The sequence below is a fragment of the Podarcis vaucheri genome, assembly GCF_965113315.1.
Source record: "Podarcis vaucheri genome assembly, chromosome: 17".
NCBI classification, from domain to species: domain Eukaryota; kingdom Metazoa; phylum Chordata; class Lepidosauria; order Squamata; family Lacertidae; genus Podarcis; species Podarcis vaucheri.
Genome location: NC_138755.1, coordinates 10095271 through 10117262, shown reverse-complemented (window position 1 = coordinate 10117262; position 21992 = coordinate 10095271). Strand labels below are relative to the sequence as shown.

At 46.8% G+C, this 21992-nt stretch overlaps 1 protein-coding gene and 1 long non-coding RNA gene across 2 annotated transcripts in view; one reads left to right on the top strand and one right to left on the bottom strand.

Annotated features, from left to right (window-relative positions):
- The first annotated feature begins 4016 nt into the window (after nucleotides 1–4016).
- Nucleotides 4017–21992, top strand: part of LOC309522167 — a 233678-nt gene continuing 215702 nt past the window's right edge. The window contains exon 1 of the long non-coding RNA XR_014214939.1: nucleotides 4017–4065. This is a non-coding gene — a long non-coding RNA (uncharacterized lncRNA). The remainder of the gene's footprint in view (nucleotides 4066–21992) is intronic.
- Nucleotides 16081–21972, bottom strand: ZNF653 (zinc finger protein 653). The gene is made up of 4 exons (XM_082205334.1): nucleotides 21758–21972; nucleotides 18611–18654; nucleotides 17591–17657; nucleotides 16081–16388 (listed from the first exon to the last, which is right to left on the bottom strand). Exons 2-4 carry the CDS (start codon nucleotides 18636–18638, stop codon nucleotides 16211–16213), a joined length of 273 nt encoding a protein of 90 aa, XP_082061460.1. The 5' UTR covers nucleotides 18639–18654; nucleotides 21758–21972; the 3' UTR covers nucleotides 16081–16210.

Sequence of the window (21992 nt, the reverse complement as noted above, 5' to 3'; positions counted from 1 at the left end):
CACATCCCGAGGGACCACTGTATTTTAATTTTGTTTTTAAGTTGTATTTCAATTGATTGTTTAATACCAGCGTTAGCCGCCCTGAGCCCGGTCTTGGCTGCGGAGGGTGGGGTATAAATAAAATTTAATAATAATAATAGGCATTGGTTCCTATGTGGAGCACAAACAACCAAGACTTGGCAGCTTGTGTCAAAGGGAGAGTTTGCAAAGTTTCCTTACAGCTTCCATACATTTCAATGGGGCTTACACCAGAGAGCTTTCTGGAGGCTTGTGCAAATGAGATTTTGGGGCAGGGAGCTGGGGTTTCAACCTGAGGTTCTGAAACACTCCAGACTGCTCCCAATCTCAAGGAAGCGGAAGGCGGAGATGGCCAGAGGAGGACTAACTCTCCGCAGCTGTCGCGGTGGGTGAATTATTGATAGTGGCTAATGACCGGGTAATTGAGGCTGAGCCGAGAGCAGCAGGTATCAATTATACATGGGGGAGTGGGCAGCTGGGATTGAGAGGGCGAGGAAGATGGACTTTGGCGCTTAGCACCAACTGATCACCTTAGAGGAGCCAGGAAAGCCATCTAGCCTAACCTCTCTCCAGGAGGCAAGAGATGCCTGTTTCCCATTCACAATATAAAAACAAAACAAAAATACATAACATGGTAGCAAACAAAATAGTTTTGCCCCTGCCCCAGTTTAAAAGGCCACAGATAGTTTGATTTCCATTTTGAAGGAAATCAGCTCTGAGTGCTCACTGGAAGGACAGATTGTGAAGCTGAGGCTCCAATACTTTGGCCACCTCATGAGAAGAGAAAACTCCCTGGAAAAGATCCTGATGTTGGGAAAGATTGAGGGCACAAGGAGAAGGGGACGACAGAGGACAAGATGGTTGGATGGTGTTCTTGAAGCTACCAGCATGAGTTTGACCAAACTGTGGGAGGCAGTGGAAGACAGGAGGGCCTGGCGTGCTCTGGTCCATGGGGTCATGAAGAATCAGACACAACTAAACAACAAAGTTTGATTAGCAAAGGCCTGGGAGAAGAGAAATGTTTTGGCCTGGCACCTAAAGATATGAAAGCAATGAAGGTGCCAGGGAAGTCTTTCTGGAGAAAGCATTCCACAAGCAGGGAGTTGGTGTAGAAAAGGCCTGTTGTCACCCTCTAGACCTCTTGTGGAGGAGGCACGTGAAGAAGGGCTTCAGAAGATGTTTGCAGGGTTCGGGTTGGCTCATATGGGGAGATGTGGTCCTTGATACGTCAGAGCCATAGCCATGCCTGAAGCCAGACTAGAATGGGTCCAGATAATCAGTGTTCGTTCTCCCAGCATACCTAGAGTGCCACCAGCCTCTCACGAACTTTGCTCTCAAATCAGATGTTCACCACTGGGCTATAGTAGCCTACCACATCTGGATCCAGGGAGATACCCTTAAGGCAGAGGTTTTTAACCTTTTTGAGTCCATGTCTCCCTTGACCAACTCTGTTCTTTCTGCAGCACCCCTGTGGGGCTCAGGAGCCCAGTTATGTCACCCCTTGTCAGCAGCCCCTCACTCTTTTTCGAACACCCTCCCTTGTGGAGGGTTCCCTCAGCCTCCTCTCCCCTCTCCTTGGGGTCCTCCAGGCAGCAGCTGCTGCCACCAGTCTTGGTCTCTGAGCTGCCTCGCCCTGCCCCAAAGAGAAGTGCCTCCTCACTTCCCAGGGGCCTGGGAAGCTGGGAAGAGGATTCCCCCAGCCTTAGTGGCCCAATGGAGATGGACATGAGGCCAGCAACTTACCTACGGAGGCAACAGTGGGCACTGCCAGGCCTGTATGGTGGAAAGACTAGCTTTCAGCACCGGGCACTCAGTTCCCAGGCAGGCCTTGCATACAGCAAGCCCAAGAAAGGCCAGCGCCATGCCTGCCCGCCCTCCCACTTGTCTGTCCACTCCCAACAGCAAGTGCTGGTGGACTGGCTGGCTGGCTGGCTGGGCTTGCTCGCCTGCTTGCTTGCTTACTCCAAGTCCGTCTCAGCTCCTGGCACCTCCTGGCCAGAGGCACCATTTGCCTGTGAAGCTTGTAGTCAGGGTTGTAACAAACAGATGTGCAAGCCTTTGGGAGGCAGAGATGTGGAGAGGGCATCAGAGGAGGGAGGAAAGGAAAGAGGGACAGAGGCCAGTGTTTCCCGCGGCACCCTTGACCATCATTCAAGGCACCCCAGGGTGCCACGGCACAGTGGTTGAAAACCATTGCCTTAAGGAGCAAGGGACACCACCGCCACCTCCTTCAAGGTGGATGGTTCCTTCTCCTTCTCCAGCAAAACATTCTTCACTCCCTGGACTCACCCAGCCTAACACAGGACTGCATCTAAGGCCAGAGCATGTCAGGGACACAACTGCCCCAACTGTGCAAGCAATTCACATGGTTGCTTTGGGCAGTAGTATTGTCAGAGACATCAGCGAATCAGGTGCATCCTCTACAAGACTGCAAAAATACCAAAGCCCACCTTTCAGGTTGACCAGAGCAACCACTTGCAGGGGAGGAGAGAGCGCAAAATGCTTGTGCCGGCTTTGAAACTTCACGGCTGTGTGTGCGCACAATAGACTGCAATTTTTTTGTGCCTACAGAATTATAGGACGATAAGCTTGTGCTCGCCACAGCCTCCAAAGGAAGTTCCGCCTCCTCTGAGCACCACAGAGAGGGCTGTTCCACATACGGGAAACAAGATGGAACCCATGAGATCACAGACACGAGTGAGGCAAGACCCAAATGATATGGGGAACTGGAATGGGCTGGCCCTAGCATTAGGCAATGAGACAGTCAGCACAGGCAGTTAATTTTGGGTGTAATGAAAAGGCAGCTAATTGCTACTTATTTGATTTATTATGCTTGCTTTGTTTACTGTATTTGTTTACATTTATCATGGTTGCCTTTGTTAATGTTACTGAATTTAATTACTTACGGTTGTATTTTTGACTGTATTTTTAGGACCTTGTGGGATTTTCTACTGCAGATAACAAAATAACTTGACTGCCCTTGGGTGTAGCTTACTGAGACGTGCAATGTGTGTGAGAGAGGGCAGCGGCATTCGCTGTTCCAACCAACAAAGTGTCTAGACTTTGGTAGCGTTGCCATATTTCAAATTCCGGACACAAAAGTTGTTGAGCTTTTTTGGCAAAGTCACTAAAAAAAACCCCTGACGATTTTGACCTATTCTTCAGGTACATCACCAAAAAACAACCCTACTCTTGGGTCAACCCTAAGCAATCCCACTGTCATGTGTCAACCTAGCCCAGGGACTATTTGTATACTTTTGTCCAAAATCCAACAATGGAGTAACTTAAAAAAGAAACTGCTCAATCCCATTTATTTATTAAAAGATTTCTACCCTGCTTTCTCTGACCATATAAAGAACCCTCCTGCCTAAGAAGAATGGCAGACAAAATTAATTGACTATGCAGAACTGGATAAAATCACAGGAAGGGTTAGAAACCTGCGGGACCAGAGATTTGCAGAAGGTTGGAAAAAAATATACGAACTATTTGAAAAGCAACTATAATCAACAGATTACGTTAGTAGGACTACAATAAGTTTTGTAAGGAAAAATACATGAAATATTGCAAAATAGAAAAAGAAGAGAGATTAGTTATGAGATTTAAAGGTAATAGTGAAAGTAAGAAATGTATATTAAGTGATTAGATTGGAAATTTTTCAGATGTGATTGATGGAAGTCCAAAAATATTGTATAAGATGTAAAAGTAATTGTTTGAAAATGATATGTTAAAAAACTAATAAAAAATTATATACGCACGCACGCACGCACGCACGCACACACACACAGTGGTACCTTGGGTTAAGAACTTAATTCGTTCTGGAGGTCTGTTCTTAACCTGAAACAGTTCTTAACCTGAAGTACCACTTTAGCTAATGGGGTCTCCTGCTGCTGCCGCACCGCCAGAGCAGGATTTATGTTCTCATCCTGAAGCAAAGTTCTTAACCTGAGGTAATATTTCTGGGTTAGCGGAGTCTGTAACTTGAAGCATATGTAACCCGAGGTACGTGTGTGTGTGTGTGTGTGTGTGTGTGTGTGTGTGTGTGTGTGTGTATGAACCCTCCTGCCTAAGGGAGCAAGCAATCGTAATTGAAACAATAAAGACAGCATCACAATAAAATAAAGAGCAGGCTTTAAATGGAAGAGAACAGTCAAAACTCAACAGCAGCTGACAGAAAGCAAAAGGAGACTCTCTCTCTCTCTCTCTCTCTCTCTCTCTCTCTCTCTCTCTCTCTCTTGTGTCACAAGAACACTGAGGTAGCAGCTTTTTGACCTGGCACCTGAAATGAGATTCCCCCTCAGGGATGAGGGGACTAACTGGGGCTGGAGAGGAAGTTTTCTGATGACACCAGATTGTTCAGTGTGGCAAAAGCAAAAAGGGATTGTAAAGCATTGCCAAAGGATCTCTTCAGCTCTTAACATGGCAAATGTGATTCAATGTAAGCGAGTATCATTTGATGCACAATGGGGCAACCCCCAACTTCTAGTATAACTAATGAGACCTGAATGGGTGGTGACTGACCAGGATAGCTGCTGGATACGCTTGATGAAAATGTTATCGCAGGCAGTAGCAGCTATGAAAAAAGGTTATTTACATGTTTGGGATCTTTAGGGGAGAGATTTAAAATAAAACCGCCAATACAGTGGTACCTCAGGTTAAGTACTTAATTCGTTCTGGAGGTCCGTTTTTAACCTGAAACTGTTCTTAACCTGAAGCACCACTTTAGCTAATGGGGCCTCCCGCTGCTGCTGCGCCGCCGGAGCACGATTTCTGTTCTCATCCTGAAGCAAAGTTCTTAACCTGAAGCACTATTTCTGGGTTAGCGGTGTAACCTGAAGTGTATGTAACCTGAAGCGTATGTAACCCGAGGTACCACTGTACTGTAATGCCACTTCTGAATACCTTGCGGAGTTATGGTTGCCACGCCTCAAACAAATATACTGTAGACCTAGAAAATGTTCAGAAAAAGACGATCCAAACGATCTAGCTGCTGGAGCAACTTCCCTCTGAGGAAAGGTTATGATGTGTGGGGCTTTTTAGTTTAGAAAAACTGCAGTTGGAGATGTGACAAGAGGCTTGTAAAATTATGCACGGTGTAGATACTGCACCGTGAACAGAGAAAAGGTTGTCCCCAGTCTTTCATAGTATTAGAACTCAGGGTGAGGTTCAGGGCAGACAAAAGGAGGCACTGTGTGAGTCACAGTCCATAGTTCATCAATGAAATTCACTACCGCAAGTGGTGGGGATGACCACCAACTCAGGTACTTTAAAAGACAACTATGTGAAGGATAATATTATCAAAGGCTGGTAGTCATGATGCCATTTCATCTCCATCACCAGAGGCAGTGTGACCCTGTACCTGTCGCTGAGGTTCAGGAATTGGAGAGTTGCATTGCATTCGTGTCCTGCTTGTGAGGTTCTGATCAGCATCCGCTTGGTCGCTGTGAAAACAAGGTGCAAGACTAGACAGGCCTCAGGACTTTTCTTATGCTCCTGGAGGAGAAAGTTCCACAGCCTCCTAGGTGCCACCTCCAAGGAATCTTGGGACTCTTTTGCCCAAATGTTGGTGGTCGGGCACAGAGCAGGACTCCGTTTGGGGGACCCAAGTGGTAAGGTAGGTTCATATAGGAAAATAGTCTTTAAATGTTCCAGCCTCAGCACTGTTTAGGGGCTTTAAGAGTCAAAAACAACAAATTGTACAAGATCAGAGTAACAGAATTTGGAAAATGAGCCCATCAAATAGAATGGAGAGAATTTAGTGGTTTGGTCTGGTTTTAGACCCCTCTAGCTGTCTAATTGTGAAGCTGAGGCTCCAATACTTTGGCCACCTCATGAGAAGAGAAGACTCCCTGGAAAAGACCCTGATGTTGGGAAAGATGGAGGCACAAGGAGAAGGGGACAACAGAGGACAAGATGGTTGGACAGTGTTCTCGAAGCTACCAGCATGAGTTTGACCAAACTGCGGGAGGCAGTGGAAGACAGGAGTGCCTGGCGTGCTCTGGTCCAGGGGGTCACAAAGAGTCGGACACGACTAAACGACTAAACAACAACAAGCTTGTCTGATTCTGCAGCACCTGGAATTATTGTGATGTGGGATTGCCCTTGGAGTGCCCTGCAGTAATGCAGTGTACCTGTGACCAAGGTATTTGCAAAATTTCTTCAGGAAACGGGGCAGCCAGCCGATTAAGGTGGGCAAAAGCACTCCAGGACACAGCAACTGCTAGAGCACCAGAGACCAGTGCTGGGTCCAGGAGATTTCCCAAGCTGCAGAACTGGTTCTTAAGAAGAAGTGTCTGGAGGGCACACATCTATTTCATACCCAGAGCTCTGCCCCGATAGCTCCAGGGGAAAGAGAAAAACTCCTTCATGCATGGAGGGTTATTCCTTCTGGCCCAATGGACCCCAACTAGCCCAGAACAGCCAGGCATGAATTACAATGAACTGGGTCTTTGACTAGGGCAGACGCAGGCCTTAGCCTGGGGTCTGGGGCAACTTGGTGAAGACTTTGCAATGGCCACCCCCAGGAGGTTTATTTGTCAATGAACCCAAAGCAATATGCTGCTCCTGTCTGAAGAGGCTTCCCTAGTATGCAACACTCCAGAGACTCACTCAGCTTGCCTCCAGAGGCTGACTAGTTGCCTCCAACTGGGGTAAGATCATAAGGGGCTGGTGGCCTGCTTTACCCTGTCTCCTGGCCTGGCACTCAGAGCCAGTTGATTCTGACGCTCCTCCTCTGGGGACGATGAGGCATCTCCCTACCCTTGTCCATCCTATTGCTCAGCATCCACAAAGCTGCCAGGCTGAATCAGGAGGTGATCGAATGCCCTTCATTCGCCCGCTGCCACGTCTCTACTCTCTTGCTCACTGCCTCCTCCCCTTCCCTCCTCGCTCTTCCCTGCAAAGGAAATTACAATTGTGATTTATTCAAACTCACCCACCCACTGCCTCTAATCTCTGAGCCTGCAGCACTGGGAGTAAATTCAATCAGGGGAATGTTTTATAACCAAGGAGAGCCTCTTGGCTAGGCAGCAGCAGCAACAACTCGGAAGCCTCTCCACCCTATGGGACATGGGAAAACAAGACCCACATCTTTGCCTATAGGCCTCAAACCCTATGGAGCTCAGCCGTTCGTTTTGTGCAGCCGGGAGCGTGGAAAGCACATGGATGGAAAGAGATGTCTCTCAGCCCCGCAACCACAGCTAATTCCCTTCTCTAGTGCGGACCGTCAAAGATAGGGCTGGTGTGGTCAATGTCTCTGGACAGGAACTCTGCATTATCCACATGTGTGTCCCATTCATCAGCTGTGCTTTCAAAGCCTCCGGGAAGATTAATGCTCTGGGTCACTGCATGCAGTGTGTCAAAGAGAACTGCAGGATCCAGCCCAAGCCCAGAAGACATCCTCCTCCAGTTGGGATTCTGGAGCCTCAAATCCCAGCTCTGTGCATGGAGCAGCAACAGTGAGGTCATCCACAAGCCAGAGGAGCAGATGCCTCTACCTTCCGGCCTGGTCCATTTCCCCTTCTCAGCCTCTTGAAAGCATCCAGCAGATCGGAAGGTGGGGAGCAGAAACATCCGCTGGGAGGTGGAAATCATCTCCATTTTCTCATCCTCTGATCCAATTTCCTCCCAGAAGAGGCAGCGTCTGCTATTCACTAATGGCCCAATCCGTCTTAATTAGCTAAAGGGGAGGGGAACCAGTGAGGGGAGGGGAGCAGGCAGCTCTCCCTTCATAAAAGAGGGAGACAAAGGAGAGTTCCTTGCCCATTGCCGGCTGGAATTTGTGTTCTGCGTTTATGAATGAATAGGCGAGGGCAGCACCTGCTTGTTCTTTGTTCCCTTAACAGATTTACTTTCTCCTTGACAGAAGCCTGAACAGGATGAGGCTGGCCAGTAATTTGGAGGGGAGGCTGTGGATGTGGGGAGGGAAAGGCAGCTTCAAAGTGATGCTACAGTAACACACTATGGGATGGTGCACTGCAAGAGTGTAAAAGAGCCCTGGTGGATCCAGTGGCGTAGCGTGGGTTCTCAGCACCCGGGGCAAGGCAAGTAATTTGTGCCCCCTAACCCGTGGATTTTAGCACTCGAGTCTCTTCCGCGCCCCCCCCAGATGTTTCGCCAGGTGCGGCAGGCCCCCCTGCACCCCCCACGCTACGCCACTGCTCCCACCACAAGTCTTCAGGACAGCGATCCAAAGGCTGGTGTGGGGAGAAGGTCTTTCTGCTCCACCACCAGGCTTCGGAGCATCCGTCCGAAGCCTGGCGGCAGGAGGAGGTCTCTCTGCCCCACCGCCAGGCTTCGGAGGAGGTCCGAGGACAGTGGGGAAGACGCGCTGCGCTTCCCCGCTGTCCCGGAGATTTCCCTATGGACTTTTGTCTTGCGAAGGGCCGGCCAAACGCGCGCGCCCCAATGTTGCGCCCGGTGCGGCCGGCACCCCTGACACCCCCCACGCTACGCCACTGGGTGGATCACAGCGAGACCAGTAACAGCCAGTCATATACTTCTGGGAATCTCACAAGCAGGCCATGGAGACAACAGCTCTCTTCTGCTGCTTACCTCCAGCAATTATTATTTGGACGTATCCTGCATCCAAACCTAAGAGATTCCATTTGGTTGCCGTAGGAGCTAGCCACTGACAGGGTTATCCCTCCACGAAGGTGTCTACTTAGCTGTCCAAGCCAGCTGCCAACACAGTCTATGGTGGTGCATTCAACATACTGTGTTTTATTTGAAAAAGACCTTTCTTCTAAGTGCCCTGAATTTACTACCAGCTATCTTGGGGGGCGGTGACCCTGCATTCTATAAATTTTCTCTGCATAGTGCAAAATTCTGCCTCCTGCCCCCCCCCCCAAAAAAAAAACATGATCTCAGTGAGAACATACAGATTCTGGTCATGCTCCAAAGTCTCCAGCCCCCAGCAACCAGCAGAAGAAAAAGTCAAGCTCTTATTTGGAATGGATAACCTTCCTAACTTGGCTGGCCCCCAACTTGAGGGGGGGGAGCCATCTTCAAAAGCTACAAAATACTGATCTGATTTCCAGTCGACGTGGTCCACCAAGCACAGTTTCAATACAGCACTGGTTGTTTATACATTAGTGTATGTACGTATGAGATGTTTGTGTAGCTTGGGTTCTTGAGCCAGCATGGTGTAGTGGTTAAGAGCGGTAGACTCGTAATCTGGTGAACTGGGTTCGATTCCCCGCTCCTCCACATGCAGCTGCTGGGTGACCTTGGGCCAGTCACACTTCTTTGAAGTCTCTCAGCCCCACTCACCTCACAGAGTGTTTGTTGTGGGGGAGGGAAAGGAGAATGTTAGCCGCTTTGAGACTCCTTCAGGTAGTGATAAAGCGGGATATCAAATCCTAACTCTTCTTCTTCTTCTCTCTTTTTTCAAATGAGAAAGCTACGAGTTTAGATTTCTTTTTGTTCACCAGGGAGGTGAGTGTTTGCTTGCAACAGGTGCCTGCTTCCCCTTTGATTGCTATAAAGGCTCAATCACAGAGAATCAGTGCTGGGTTCCCCTACTGGTGGCACAGGTAGATATGCACTACAAAGCGTGGTGGGTACTTGCTCTATTGTACCTGCTAGCAAGCTAACAATGCATTTGGCATTTCCTTTGTAACTACTGTCTGCTTTGTTTCACTTCACCCTCATTGGGAAAGTCTCACCAGGGGCAACCCAGAGCCCTTGCAGTCGGGATTCCACAATGCTGTGGCTGCATCTTCAACCAGAGCATTTCTTCAGGAAGACTAAAACCAACAGCCCCACCTGCTGGCAGGCAACAAAATATGTAGGCTAGCACATGCAATTAACTCTAATGTACATTGAATGAAGCCATGAAGTCTAGAAGGGGAGTAGGGAAGTGTTTACTAGGCCTTCCATTTAAAGTCTCCAAGGAAAAGTACTGCTTTTGAGTTGCTAACAAGGTGTTAATAGCTTTGGAAGAGTAAGTGGCTGCTAAAAAGCTCTTTAACTAGGACCCAGCATACCAGCCCCTCCAACTGCAATAATTGCACACTATTCCGCTCATCACCGCATCCTCAAACCTTCCTATAATGAATACCAACGCAAATCTGGGCGCTGTTTCAACTGAGCTGAAGTGCCTTCTCCGTTTGGCTACAGAATGCCAACAGTCACTACTGCCAAGCCGCTCAGAGACTGCAGCTGAAAAACTCCAAAGATACCCATGAACACAAGGGTAAGGCTGGTGTTACCAGGGAGGAATGGACCCATAAGCCAGTGCTGTTAGAGATGGGGCATTTCCACATGTTCCCGCTCCCTTTTGCATCATTCAGCCTGCTACCATAAAACATGCAGGACACATGTTGCTTTTTAGCAGAGATTTTTGGATGTGACGCTTGCAGTGTTGGAACACCAGAGCTGGACTTCTTCCCCAAGCGTGAATCAAAGCTGCTATTGCATCTTGGTTCATGGAAAAGGGGGCAGGTGCCGTGAACTGGAGGCAGAGCCTGACACTCTGCAAGAGGGAGAAAATCCAGGTTGCGGCCAAAGGAGAGCAGCTTTTGAGGTGCCCTTGGTGCTGAGAGCAGCAGTTCCCTGAGCCTGCATTATTCATGTGGCCTTGTCGGGTAGTGAATTATTTATTCAGCACTATTTGCAGGGAGTGGCGAGAGGCACCAAGGTGCTTTTAAAGCAGAAAGTGGGTGGGAGGGGAGAGAGGAGGGATGGCATGGGCCATTAACCCCATCCCTGCAGGAAAACACTGCGCAGGAGGTGAGAAGTAGGATGGAACTGGTTAACTTTCAGGACCACTGCAGAGAGGATGAGAGAATAGCTGGCAAGCACGAAACTCAGAAAGCAAACCGCTAGCAGCCCTGGAACAGTGGCACATTGGAAGGAGCAATACCTAGTGGTTAGCCTCCACAACAGGCCTTATAGTAAAGGTAAAGGGACCCCTGACCATTAGGTCCGGTCATGACCGACTCTGGGGTTGCAGCGCTCATCTCGCTTTATTGGCCGAGGGATCCGGTGTACAGCTTCCGGGTCATGTGGCCAGCATGACTAAGCCGCTTCTGGTGAACCAGAGCAGCGCACGGAAATGCCGTTTACCTTCTCGCTGGAGCGGTACCTATTTATCTGCTTGCACTTTGACGTGCTTTCGAACTGCTAGGTTGGCAGGAGCAGGGACCGAGCAACGGGAGCTCACCCTGTCGTGGGGATTTGAATTGCCGACCTTCTGATCTGCAAGCCCTAGGCTCTGTGGTTTAACCCACAGCGCAGGCCTTATAAAGCCTGCTATAAGGGAGAAAATACGTCTCATGAGCTCACTTATCAACAGTGTACCAGGAAGCCTCTCTTGCCCAGCCCATCAGGTGAAAGGATTTATACAGGCTGCTTGCTGAAAGGACAGTTAAGGGTGCAGAAATGCCCTCTTAGCCTGGAAATGGAATGAAGTTGGTACAGCACAGCAGGCACACGCTACATGCCACAGCTCATCTATGGAGTTGCGGGGTGACCTCAGCTTTGTAACATGAGGGTTAATAATACGAGCCTGCCTCGGGACTGTTGTTAATGTTGCTGAGATAATGAATACAAAGTGCTGAGAGCACTTAGGGGGAAATGCTGTGTAAAGTTTATTATTCATAGAAACCACTCAGTTCCTCCATTCCAGTTGAGAACAGGCTCAGGGCTGCAGCCAGGTTTGGAGTAGAAAAGCGCCATGATCACCCAGGCTGGTCTAGATAAACACTCAAGAAAGGGGACTTGAAGGGCAGCAAAACGGGCCATATCCAAGTATTGCCCTATATTAAAGTTACTGGGGTCTAAAGACAGGGGTGCTTTCCTTTCCAGATGCAGGGGTTTCACCAAAGAACAATCATTTGCTATGGCTCAGGGTTTCCAAAAGTTTGGAGCCTTACTCTAAAGGGAGCAGAATGAGGAGACTGAAGAAGAAGAAGAGGAGGAGGAGGAGGAGTTTGGATTTGATATCCCGCTTTAGCACTATCCTAAGGAGTCTCAAAACAGCTAACATTCTCCTTTCCCTTCCTCCCCCACAACAAACACTCTGTGAGGTGAGTGGGGCTGAGAGACTTCAGAGAAGTGTGACCAGCCCAAGGTCACCCAGCAGCTGCATGTGGAGGAGCAGGGAAGCGAACCCGGTTCACCAGATTATGAATCCACTGCTCTTAACCACTACACCACACTGGCTCTCTAAATACCCCCAAGGTCAGCTGCAACACCAAAAAGGCAGGAAGGTAGCAGAGGGCCTTACACGATGAATGGGGTGGGGAACACATGCAAAGAACACTTCAAAAAAGAATTGTGGCGAGGGATGGGGAAACCTATGCTTGGACTCCAGCTCCCCCTGGCCCCAGGCAACATGGCCCATGCAATGATGGGAGCTGTAGTCCTGCAATATCTGGAGGGCCCAGATTCCTTGTCCTGGGTGTCAAGGTTCCGTCATAGAAAAGCTCTGCCCCAAAGGCAAAGGAGGAAGCTATGCAAACAAAATCAGAACCCATGCCTAAAGAACACAGCAGTGCTCAATCCAAAAGCCCCAGGCCGGATGGGTGGGTAACTGGGGGTAATGGAATTCCTTCCTCCACTTCTCTTGCTAGCATCTTTTCTTAGCAAAGCAGCTGTTGCTCTGGCTCCCCCACCTGGACAAGACTTGAATTACACAGGAAGAGCTGCTTGCTATCCTCCTTGACTGAAAGTAGGATGGAGACTGCTGAGAACTATGGGGATACGGACTTGACTTCCAGAATTGGGGGGAGGAGGCAGGATATAAACACATGTTCAATTGACATACATACATACATACATACATACATACATACATACATACATACATAAAAAATTATTATTTATACCCTGCCCATCTGGCTGGGTTTCCCCAGCCACTCTGGGCGGCTTCCAACCAAATATTAAAAACAATACAGCATCAGACATTAAAAACTTCCCTGCCACCTTCAGTTGTCTTTTGAAAGTAAAATAGTTATTTATTCCCTAGACAGATGGTGGGAGGGTGTTCCACAAGGCAGGTGCCACTACCAAGAAGGCCCTCTGCCTGGTTCCCTGTAACCTCACTTCTCACAGTGAGGGAACCGCCAGAAAGCCCTCGGCGCTGGATCTCAGTGTCCGGGCAGAATGATGGGGGTGGAGACGCTCCTTCAGGTATACTGGGCCGAGGCCATTTAGGGCTTTAAAGGTCAACACCAACACTTTGAATTGTGCTTGGAAACGTACTGGGAGCCAATGAAGATCTTTCAGGACCGCTGACTTGCGGCCCCGGAAGGGGGCAGAACAGATTTACACACACAAAGACCCAGAAAGCAACCCCTGCACAAATGGGGAGTTGCCTGTATAAAGTAGGTAGCTTTAAGAATTCAACAGAGCAAAATGGCCCAGTCTGGGAAGGTCACTTTTCTCCTGCTGGAAACTGGAGGTGGAGAAAACCTAAAGGCAGTGGCGTAGCGTGGGGGGTGCAGGGGGGCCGGCCGCACCGGGCGCAACATCTGGGGGGGCGCGCTCGCACTCGCAGCTCTCTGCCCCTAGGGCAGAGGGGGCGCAAATTACTTGCCTTGCCCCGGGTGCTGACAACCCACGCTACGCCACTGCCTAAAGGGCAACCAATCAAGGCCCTGAACCACTGGATTCAAGGTACAAGAAAGGAGATTCCAACTAAACATAAAGATGAACTTTCTGAAAGTAAGAAAGTTTCCATTTGACAGTGGAATGGACTCCCTTGGAAGGTGGTGGACTCTCATTCCGTGGAGGTTTTTAAGCACAGGTGGAGGGCCACCTGTTATTGATGTTTCAGCTGAGACTGCTGCATTGCAGGGGGCTGGACTAGATGACAACTGGGGTCCCTTCCAACAGTAGCAAGCTTCATGCTCCGGCACCAGGAAGTGTAGAGCAGGCGGTGGCGGGGCTGGCGTGCATCCTGGGGGCGTGGTGCCCAGCACGGGTGGAGGGCCAGCCACGATGGCACCCCACCAGGATTGCGTTGCGCTCCCCCCGCACTCCTCTTCCTCTGCCAGTGCCTTCCAACTCTACAGTTCTTTTTTAAAATCATTTTTATTAATTTTCCAATAAAAAAAAATCCAGTTAATATATCCCATCATAATCCAATTAAAATAAAAAAACTGAAATAAAAAAGACCAAATTATAATCCAAATTATAATTGTTGATTTTTCGGAGCTCCCCATAGTCTGGACCTCTGAAGCATATCTCCACATCTCAGTCCTGCCTCTCCTCGTTCCTTCCATATTTCCCACATCTCGATTTTAACACTTTAACCAACTCTACAGTTCTGTGAGTCTTATGATTCTATCCCACTCCAGTACAGGGAATAACACAGCTGTACGTGCAGGAGAAAACAGGGAGGAATGATACCTGGGTCACAGATAGCAAAGTGGAGTTGCAGTACTGTCATGAACAGGGTGGTGTGAAAATGACCACAAGCCACACAGTTTTGTTTCCTCCAGAAGCAGGCTTTTCCATCTACAGCCAAGGACCAGAACTGGGACGCTAAAGGGTTTCTCCATGTGAATACCAGACCTTGAGAGAGACCCCTAACGAGCTTTATTGCTTAAAAACCTATCAACAACCTTTCCAACTTTTTCATATTTTTACTGAGGGTTAAAAGTGGATTTTTCAAAAAACGACGGCTGAGATTCTCAGTGCATGCAAATTCCTACAGCTCCTATTCACAAAGGAGACTCTGAATATGGCAAGCCACAGTGGATGGGTACAGAAGCCCACAAGTCAAGGGTCTGTCTTGTGAAAAGCTGAAGCATGAGCATATCCACCAGCAAAAACCTGTGCTTTAGCGGGTGCTACAATTCCAGAAAAAGGGATACAAAGGCCGAATCTGGCTTGCCTTCCAATGCAAAAGCCCTGAAGGATAAGGAAGAGGCAGTCTCCAACAGCAGATTTATGACTCTTCTTATAAACCTACTTTTGGCAAGATATGACCTTTCATGAGAATGGATCAAAACATGCAGATCAGCCGAAGAGTCATCTTGAATTGCAGTCAATAGATACAAACCGGTCATGTGAATCCAATATAGTTTTCCCACTGAAGTTAGCCTCTCTGTAAGTAGTGGTAGGCAAATAGACCCTCAAACCAAGCATCAAATTGCCAGACAAGCAAAGGTGCTGTTTAGCAGTAAACAAAGTACTGGTCGTTTAATTGGCTAAGACTCTTCTTGTCTATTAATACAGCATCATCCCCCCTTGCTTGGAGAGTTGGGACAGCTGTTGCACCACAATCTCCAGTTACAAGATGAGCTGATTTGATGCTGTTTTGAACAATTCCCCACCGCTCCACCCCGATACCTGAGAACACCTGCACAACAGAACTAAAACTTGTTGAAGTCTGTCAACATCTGCTCTTAAAAAGCTGGTGCACAACACACCGATGAAGGGCTGCAACCCTCTGCTGCAGGCGGCACACATCATACCTCCAGCTGTGAATGTGCAAGTAGTGCCCTTTGTTGGTTAGGAACCTGTAATGGGGCGACTTTTTATCATATGTGGTGGGATTGTAGTAAAATTTTTAAAAATTGGGAAATGAAGAAAATGTTCCAATTAACATTTGTAAAAAAAGCCTGAAGCTTTCTTGTTAGTGATTGTAGGAAAAGACCTGCCAAGGAAATTAAAAAACATTTTCATGTATGCAACAACGGTGGCAAGAGTCTTAATAGCACAAGGATGGAAGAATTAGGAAATCCCGACTAAAGAACTATGGCAAGAGAAACTGATGGATTATGCGGAATTAGCAAAATTGACACATAAACTAACTGTGACTTTAAAGAAGAATGGGAACCTTTTACGAAGTACTTAAAGAAACAACAAAATGAACTGGACTCCTTAGCAGGTTTTGAATAAACATTCACAAACTCTTTATTGGTAATATAGCGATAGATAAATTGAGGATCTTTACAACTCTATAACATGAAGAGAATAATATGTGTTGAAAAATCAGAGAGGGGAGCTGAGGGAAGTCTGGGGGTGGGTGGGAGGGTGGGTTTGTTTTCTTTTTAGGGGAGGGGGAGGGGAAAAATGGGGGGATGAGGATGATGTATTTCTGATAAATTGCTTGTTTTTTCAAAACAATTATTTTTGAAAAATTGTTAATTGTTGAAATTCCTAATAAAAATTGTGTTTGTTTGTTTTTTGTTTAAAAAGGAACCTGTAATGGGGCATTGAATAAAGAAGTTCATAGCCAGGATCAGGCAGCTTTGTGATCCGGGTGGCTCTTTAGCTTGTGGAACTTGACAGCGTCCAGTTTCTCAAAGCGCTTTCCGCAGTGCTCACAAGTGAAGTTGTACTGGGCTTCTGAGATATGCTTCTTTATGTGCCAGTTGAGAGAAGCTCGCTGCCGGCATTGGTATCCACAGATCTCACACCTGTAGAGAGAGGCCGTCATCACCTCGCTGCATTCAAGAACATGGCAGCAGCCGAGAGCCCCCAGGCAAGGCAATATGCCATCACCGCTTGCTGCCAACCTTTCACACTGCATGCACATAGCACCCTTGAAAATCAGGGACTGGGTGTCAACCAGTTACTGTGTCTGACTTCAGGTGTAGCCAAAGAGGGAGCTGTGTCCACAAGAGGGAGCTTTTGCCAGCAGTTTCCATCAAGAGGTGGGACTGTTATCATACCCAAAGACCGTTCTGTGCTGCCTCTCCAAGGCACCTTTAACATTACGTTCTCAACAAGGTTGAAAGGAAACAGCCATTCAGGTTAATTCATTGCTTAAATCCAGCCCCAAATTTTAGCTAGCACTGCCCTTTGTAGAGGGACGCGGGTGGCGCTGTGGGTTAAACCACAGAGCCTAGGACTTGCCAATCAGAAGGTCAGCGGTTCGAATCCCTGTGACGGGGTGGGCTCCTGTTGCTCGGTCCCTGCTCCTGCCAACCCAGCAGTTCAAAAGCACGTCAAAGTGCAAGTAGATAAATAGGTATCACTCTGGCGGGAAGGTAAACGGGGTTTCCGGAACAAATTAAGTACTTAACCCGAGGTACCACTGTACTTCATCATCCTGCCAAACTCTGTATATCAGCACTTCTCTCAATAATAACCCATTTTGCTGTCAAGCCCAAATCATTATACAGAGAACTAGATGCCATCTACGACCCCACAGTTAACTATTGGCAAACAACTCAAAGGTCTAGAATACAGACTTCAAGCTTTCGTAAATGAATAAAGGAAATACCTACTCCTTTTGGTTTCCATGGTAATTTTGAAGCATGAGAACAATGTGTCTAATGCAGCATTTCTCAAACCACACAATTTGCTATGGCCAATTCATGGCATTAGAACAATTTTTTAAATTTTTGTTTTTAAAGAAAGAAGAACCACACAATTTTAGGATTAGAATATCAGCTAATGTGCCACATTTTTTATCTATTTCTGCTTGGCATTTGCCTCTTTAACATTAGACATCTTAATTACCAGTAATGTAAAATATAAAGAGATATTTGTCAAGCATATTCGCCTCAAATTATTTTTGAAATTTTTATACAGCCATCATCTACTATAATCAGAGAAGACTCAAAGCAGGCACATTCTGTTTCAATTTTTAAATGTCTCAAATCAGAACACTTACTTTCGGTTTTGCGGCATCCAGGAGCCGATTTGTTCATCAACTAAACTGTTCAGGAACCAAGGTACCACTGTATATAAATATATATTATAAATAAATTATATGCCTACAAGCAGGAACAGTTAAACAGAAGGGGCAATTACACACTGAAAATGTAGCTACCGTATTTCTATCTCAGTGTCAACTTTATGCTATTAAACAGAGGTGGACAAATGTTATAGAGCAAGGTGGATTATTGATCATAATATACCATCCAACTCCTTGGCTTCTTTTATTGGATCATGTAAAGGACCTTATAGCCAAGTTTTATAGTTTGGGGTTTTGAGTTCAGTGAGCAAAAACAGAGATTATGGGAAATACTAACATCCCAACAAAAACATAACACTATGGGAAATATAAACAGCTTCGCTTAACAAAACTAAAAAAAATGCAATTTGGTTCAAAGCAGGGAAATTCTGAATTTTCATTTTATTTTTGAAAACTGGAAGCCATCTATCAATGGGAAATATTCTATGTAAACCTACCTACTGAAATTAGTGATCCTACTCACTCATGTTCATTAATTTCAATGGGCGAGTAAAACTTCATTGAGCACCAGCCAATAGAGGAATCTGCAAGCGCATGTAAAGCATGATTCTATGCTGGTTCAGTGAAATTTACTCTGTTAAGAAATACTATCAGAATTCATTTCTTTGATTTCTTTTTGGAATTTTGTATCTGTCATTTGCAGAGTTTACTGCAGTAACAAGTAACTGAAAGTAAGAACTCATTGCAATTCACTAGCTTCTGACACTGGCACACACTTGTGCTCAACAAGTTGCATTTTCCCTGCTCAGGACTTCCAAGTTTTGTAATCCTCAAGTCTCAACCTGTCACCAGACACCCTTGACCAGCAAGTAGCACGGGCTCCAAACAGTGGGCTAGACATGCCTGCAGTCATTCGTTTCTGTTCTTTGCTCAGAAAACAATTCAGCCAATGTAACAGAGCAAGCAAAACACACCACTACAAACATATTTACATACTTTTCTTCCTTTGTGGCTCATAAGGCATCTGCTCCCAAAGCTTCCTGGAAGAAAAAATAATAGCCTATCACACCACATGCACTCAGAATCTGAGAAGTGGATACCATTATTTGTTTTTAAAAGAAAGCCGAATAGAAAGAAGATGATTTTCAAATGGTCCCAAGCAAGATAAATGAGACTCTGAAGATTAGATAGATAGATAGATGGATGGATAGATATAGATATAGATATAGATATAGATATAGATATAGATATAGATATAGATATAGATATAGATATAGATATAGATATAGATATAGATAGGGACGCGGGTGGCGCTGTGGGTAAAAGCCTCAGCGCCTAGGACTTGCCGATTGAAAGGTCGCGGTTTGAATCCCCGCAGCGGGGTGCGCTCCCGTTGCTCGGTCCCAGCGCCTGCCAACCTAGCAGTTTGAAAGCACCCCCGGGTGCAAGTAGGTAAATAGGGACCGCTTACTAGCGGGAAGGTAAACGGCGTTTCCGTGTGCTGTGCTGGCTCGCCAGATGCAGCTTTGTCACGCTGGCCACGTGACCCGGAAGTGTCTCCGGACAGCGCTGGCTCCCGGCCTATAGAGTGAGATGAGCGCACAATCCTAGAGTCTGTCAAGACTGGCCTGTACGGGCAGGGGTACCTTTACCTTTACCTATAGATACAGATACAGATATATTTAATTAATAAATAAACTATCTATATCTATATTGCCCTTCATCCAAAGGCCACAAGGCAGTTTACAACATAAAAATACAAAATGAGAACACAAAATACACAATAAACCAAAAACAAACCAGTAGCTCCCCTCCCTAACACATAAGAGTCAGTTTGCTCTTCAGTCCCTCTCAGGAAGTCAAGAGCTAAAGTACCACAAAATTCAATCATCTTAATCATGTTTCCTCAGCCACAGAAATCACTACCACTGGGAAACTGAGGATCCCATCAAGAACACCAACAAATGCATTGATTTCTTAATCATAATGATGACCTCTTAACATCTAAGCTCAGATGAATACTATGAAATGTGATTTCTGGCCTCTTAATGCAGAGAAATACAGCGGCTGTCTCAAGCTTTCTGTTTGAGATTTCCGAAAATCTTGAGGGTTTTTTAAAAAAAGTTTTACATTAGGCAATTGCCTGTGTTGATTCTGTTAAATCATTCTCTAATAGTGTTCACCATAGTAATGGTAAAGGGACCCCTGACCATTAGGTCCAGTCATGACCAACTCGCTATTGTGATAACTTGGCTGTGGAACCAAACGGATATTGAAAAAGCTGCTCCTCATCACTTCAGAAGTTCACAGAACACTGTGATGGACAAATGCTCACCCTTCACTCCAAGACCATTCTTGAGTTCCATCTTATCCTCACCACCTGTCCAGTATATATGAAGTCACTAGCTATGGTTAAAAGGAAGTTTGATATCAATAGACCTAGTTTTGAGTAGCAAGAAGAGTAACCCTTCCATATATCTCCTTTGCCTGATCCTTCAAAGGTGCAAGACTATGATCATATGCACATTTACTCAGAAATACCATCTCTGAAGGGGCTTACTCCTGTTTTTGTTGTGATTGTCTGCAAGGTTTTAATTGTTCTTGTTGGTATCCATCTGTCTTGAGAGACAATGGAGTGCACCTGGGTGCGGGGAGTCAAACTGTGGCGTTAGCATCACCAAAGTGACCAGGGCAGTGTGTGTGGAGGTCTGGGCTCCCTCTTGGCCTTGCTGATGTGGTCCAAAGGAAAGCAGAGCAATATGCTTAGCACCAGTTGGCAGAAGTTACCGGAAGTAGACATACAAGGCACCAGCCAACTGTCTTAGGGACTCCACTCTGGGTTCACACCTTAGCCTTTCCTTCTCTCGAAGACATCTCGCAAGGCAGTGGAGCCTTGGGATCAGCGTTTTCTTTCTCCCCAGATGGGCTACCTTCCTGGGTTGACGAGTCCCATCTTTCCCTCACGCCCCTCTACAGCATGTGCAGAAGACACCTTTTTGAGCACAGGCCCCACTCTTGGTTTCATCCGCTCCATCTGCTGGAGCTGCCTTCACACGCAGTGGGACTGCATAACGCAAGGTTTGAGGCCCATTGGCTACCCTCACCTGGTTTAGCCGGCCAGTTGAAGCCATTTCCCACAGTGTGGCTGCTGTCACATGCTGACAGCTTCTGGCAGCCACAGGTGAGAGCCAAGTGGAAGGTGGGGACCAAAGGTGGACAAACTACCTCAGAAGGAGCATGACGTGTGTGTCCCCCCCCCTCACTGTGTACTATCCCTCCCCAAACACCCCAATTTGATGATTTAATAGATCTCATGGATATATTAATGTGGTTTTTTTTAAAAAAAAAAGTTAGGTGGCTATTTTTCTATGTTTTACCTGTTCTTATTTTAACCTGTATGCCGACTCGAGTCCCGCATCAAGGAAAGAAAAGGCAGGCTCACATTCCTCCCCTTGTGTAGAATGTGAGGTGAAATAAATATCTAAATAAATACCCACATTCCTCCCCTCGGAAAGAATGTGTGTGTGAGAGAAAGGGACCTCCTCAGAGCAGACTGAGACCAGACACCTTCCCTCTATAAATCATTTAATGTGTCCACACGAATAGAAGTTCTTAATATTGCAGCAGTTGTATAAGGGATTATTATTTTGATTGGAATGTAGCTGAAATGAATATGATTTTGGAACGCAGAAATAAATAAAATCATCAAGCCATCAAATCTAGCATGTGGGGGAGGGGCACCTAAATTATATAATTTGGTATTTGAACGATTGGTATTAGTAACTGTATTATAATTTGGTATTGTTATAATGAGGATATTATTGGACTGTAATTGGGGGTGGGGAATTACTGCACTTTTCTGTTAATAAGACTAGGTTTTTTTACTTTAAAAGTATATGAAAAACTGTGGGTCGTCTTATACCCGGATAGTGAATGGTGTGGATTTCTTAAACTGGAGTCCCTAAAAATAGGGGGCGTCTTATACATGAAAAAAATACGATATATATATATATATGAGAGAAGCTACCTTCCACCAGCATTTAATGGCGTTACATCACAGCAGGAGCAACAGCGCATGCCCCTGGTGCCAGCTACCCAGTGGGTGTAGGAACCCTGCGCCCCGTTCTCCCCGCCGGTTCTCACCCGCGGCGCCTGGTCCGCTGCTCCCGTTCCAGTCCCAGCAAGTAAGCGGCCAGCTTGGCATTGTTCCAGCCACTGTGCTGCCTCAGGTTAAACCAGGGCCCGTGGGACTTGCCCAGGTAGACCTGCCACACATCGGATTTCTTCCGGGACTCGAGGCGGCGCCAGGCTCGGTCAGACCCGGTGAGCCGCTGCCTATCCCGGGCCTTCCGGCCACCCTGTGCTGAGAGCCAGTGTG